At 57.8% G+C, this 2,127-nt stretch overlaps 1 protein-coding gene across 1 annotated transcript; it reads right to left on the bottom strand.

The window, feature by feature from the left end:
- Positions 1–237: 237 nt before the first annotated feature.
- EsH8_VIII_000642 (uncharacterized protein) lies at positions 238–1,409 on the bottom strand (the record flags this gene model as incomplete). The annotated part of the gene is made up of 3 exons (XM_083269684.1): positions 238–490; positions 544–1,155; positions 1,243–1,409. The coding sequence occupies 3 exons, from the start codon at positions 1,407–1,409 to the stop codon at positions 238–240; spliced, it is 1,032 nt and encodes a 343-aa protein (XP_083129452.1).
- Between the last annotated feature and the right edge of the window lie 718 nt (positions 1,410–2,127).

Below are 2,127 nucleotides of genomic sequence, written 5' to 3'. Positions count from 1 at the left end.
ATGGAAGGTCGTATGGTGTCGTAGTGTTGCAGTGGAAGGAACGATGAATGCTTGTTCGACAGGAAGAATCGGATGAAAACGTGCGCCCAGGGTGAAATGAACATGGATAGGAAATGTCGCAGACTGGCTTCTCGCCTCAATCAACCCAGGCATCATTCACCCCACCCATGCCCGGACGCCTTCGATCGAATTCAATAAAGTCGGACGGGGTAAAAATTTGTCATGCTGGCTCTCGTATTACTTGAGTTTTAGACTCTCGATCTTGGCCTGTATGCTCTTGAGGATCTCCGGGTCTGGTTCCGGCTCGACCTTGCGTGGCTTCAGGCGAGGACAGTCGGCGCACTTCTCGTGCTGGCATTTCTTGCACTCGGTTCCATCGGCTGCGCCTCCAGGGTATATCGCCTTACACTTATGACATTCATGGTGCGGCACAGCGTTCGGGCCAAACTCGTCGCCAGGGTAGCCAAACGGATACTTGTCCTTCTTGGGCCTGATGTATAGTTAGTAATGAAGAATGGGACGGCGCAACGCGGGTCAACATACGGGTCTCTGGGACAGTCGGTGCAGCGGTGGTGGGTGCACTTGGCGCACGTCTTGCTGCCGGCAACGAAGAGCGTCTGGCACTCGTGGCAGGTTCTCCTGACCCTCTGTCGCGGCTTCTTGTAGATGAGGTCCTGTCCTCCCGTCTTGCTGGGGCGCTTCAGGACAATGTCCTTGGCGTCCTTGGCGTCGTACGAGTAGTCGGGGATGATGGGGGCGTTCTCCTTCTGGGCCTTGAGAATGGCGGCGCGCTTCTCCCGGCTGGCGATGCGTTCGGCCTCGGTCCGCTTGGGCGGGTGGCGGACGCACTTGGTGCAACGGACGTGCTGGCAGCCGGGGCACTCTTTGGCGGCGGCGAAGGTTGCATTGCACTTGTGGCAGGTTCGGTGGACGCGCATGCGGATCGGCTTCTCGACACGTAGAGCGGTGCCCTCGGTTGAGATCCACTCGCTCTGCTTGATCTCGAGACCAAACCTCTCGCCCAACTTCCTTGCGCGCTCCTCGAAGAGTTCGGCTCGGGGGACCTTTACTACGCCCTCGAGGTCCTCATACTTGCTCTTGGGAGCCTCCTTGGTGGTTTCCTTGGGCTTCTCAGTCGCGGGGGCCGTGGACTGACTGCGGGCAATGTTAGATGGGCAACGAATACGAGGGGCGGGGTGGTCTGTGACGCCATGGGACATTCAAGGCGATATCTTTGCTTACCCAGGAGTGGCCGCTTCGGAAGGCTGCTGCCCGGCGGTGGACAGGGTCGACACTCGCTTGGAGGAGCCTTCGCTTCTCTTGAAGACCGTCTTGGCGCGGGACAGAATCTTCCCCAATCCCTTCTTCTCCTTGGGGACCGAAGGCCCGGCCTGTGCTGGCGAGCTCATGTTTGGTGATGTTGCCGAGGGTTGACGTGCAAAACGTGGGATCCCAGGTCAATTGTGGGCTTTTTCCTGGGGATGGGTTTCGAGATCTGCGGTGCACTAGGATCCAATCAAGTAAGACTGGGGGGACTTTATGTTTCTTCGAGTCGCAGCAGAAGGAGCAATTGTCTTAAGCAACGGGGGTTAGAGTTGGCGGCCTTTAAAAGCTGAGGTTTGGGTGGCGCGAGGTCGAGGTGTGAGGTCGCAAGGCGAAGCCGGTGGGAAAGGGTCCTGGGATGGGTTGTGGTTGGTTGTGTGGTTCGTGCAGTACGAGATGGATCAGCGGGCTGGAGGCGAAGGGCCGGGTGTCGATCGTCGTCGGCTACGGGTGGGAAAGTGTCGACGGAGAGGTGATGACGGGCGAAAGCAAGATCCTCCGCAAGACGTTTCTTAACTTCTTCCCATTACCTGTTGAATTGGCGGCAAGAGAGAAGTCGAATGGCGAACGACTGGTGATCGGGATCAGTCGGCCGGAGGAAGAGAGGTTGTGGTGTAAGAAGGGGGGAGACGAGGAAGAAGAAGGATGGGAGATAAGTGATGGGGAGGAGGTGGTTGAAAGGAAGTGTCGAAAAGTGGGAAAACAAGGTGCAGGTGCTAGGGGGCGCTAGTCCTTGGTGGAAGGCAGGTGCCAGTGTGTGAGTGCAGTGGCAGGCTTCTCGGGTTGCAGCTTTCACGACAACGG

The sequence above is a fragment of the Colletotrichum jinshuiense genome, chromosome 8, assembly GCF_051148585.1.
Source record: "Colletotrichum jinshuiense chromosome 8, complete sequence".
NCBI lineage: Eukaryota > Fungi > Ascomycota > Sordariomycetes > Glomerellales > Glomerellaceae > Colletotrichum > Colletotrichum jinshuiense.
This window is presented reverse-complemented; position numbering and strand designations above follow the sequence as displayed.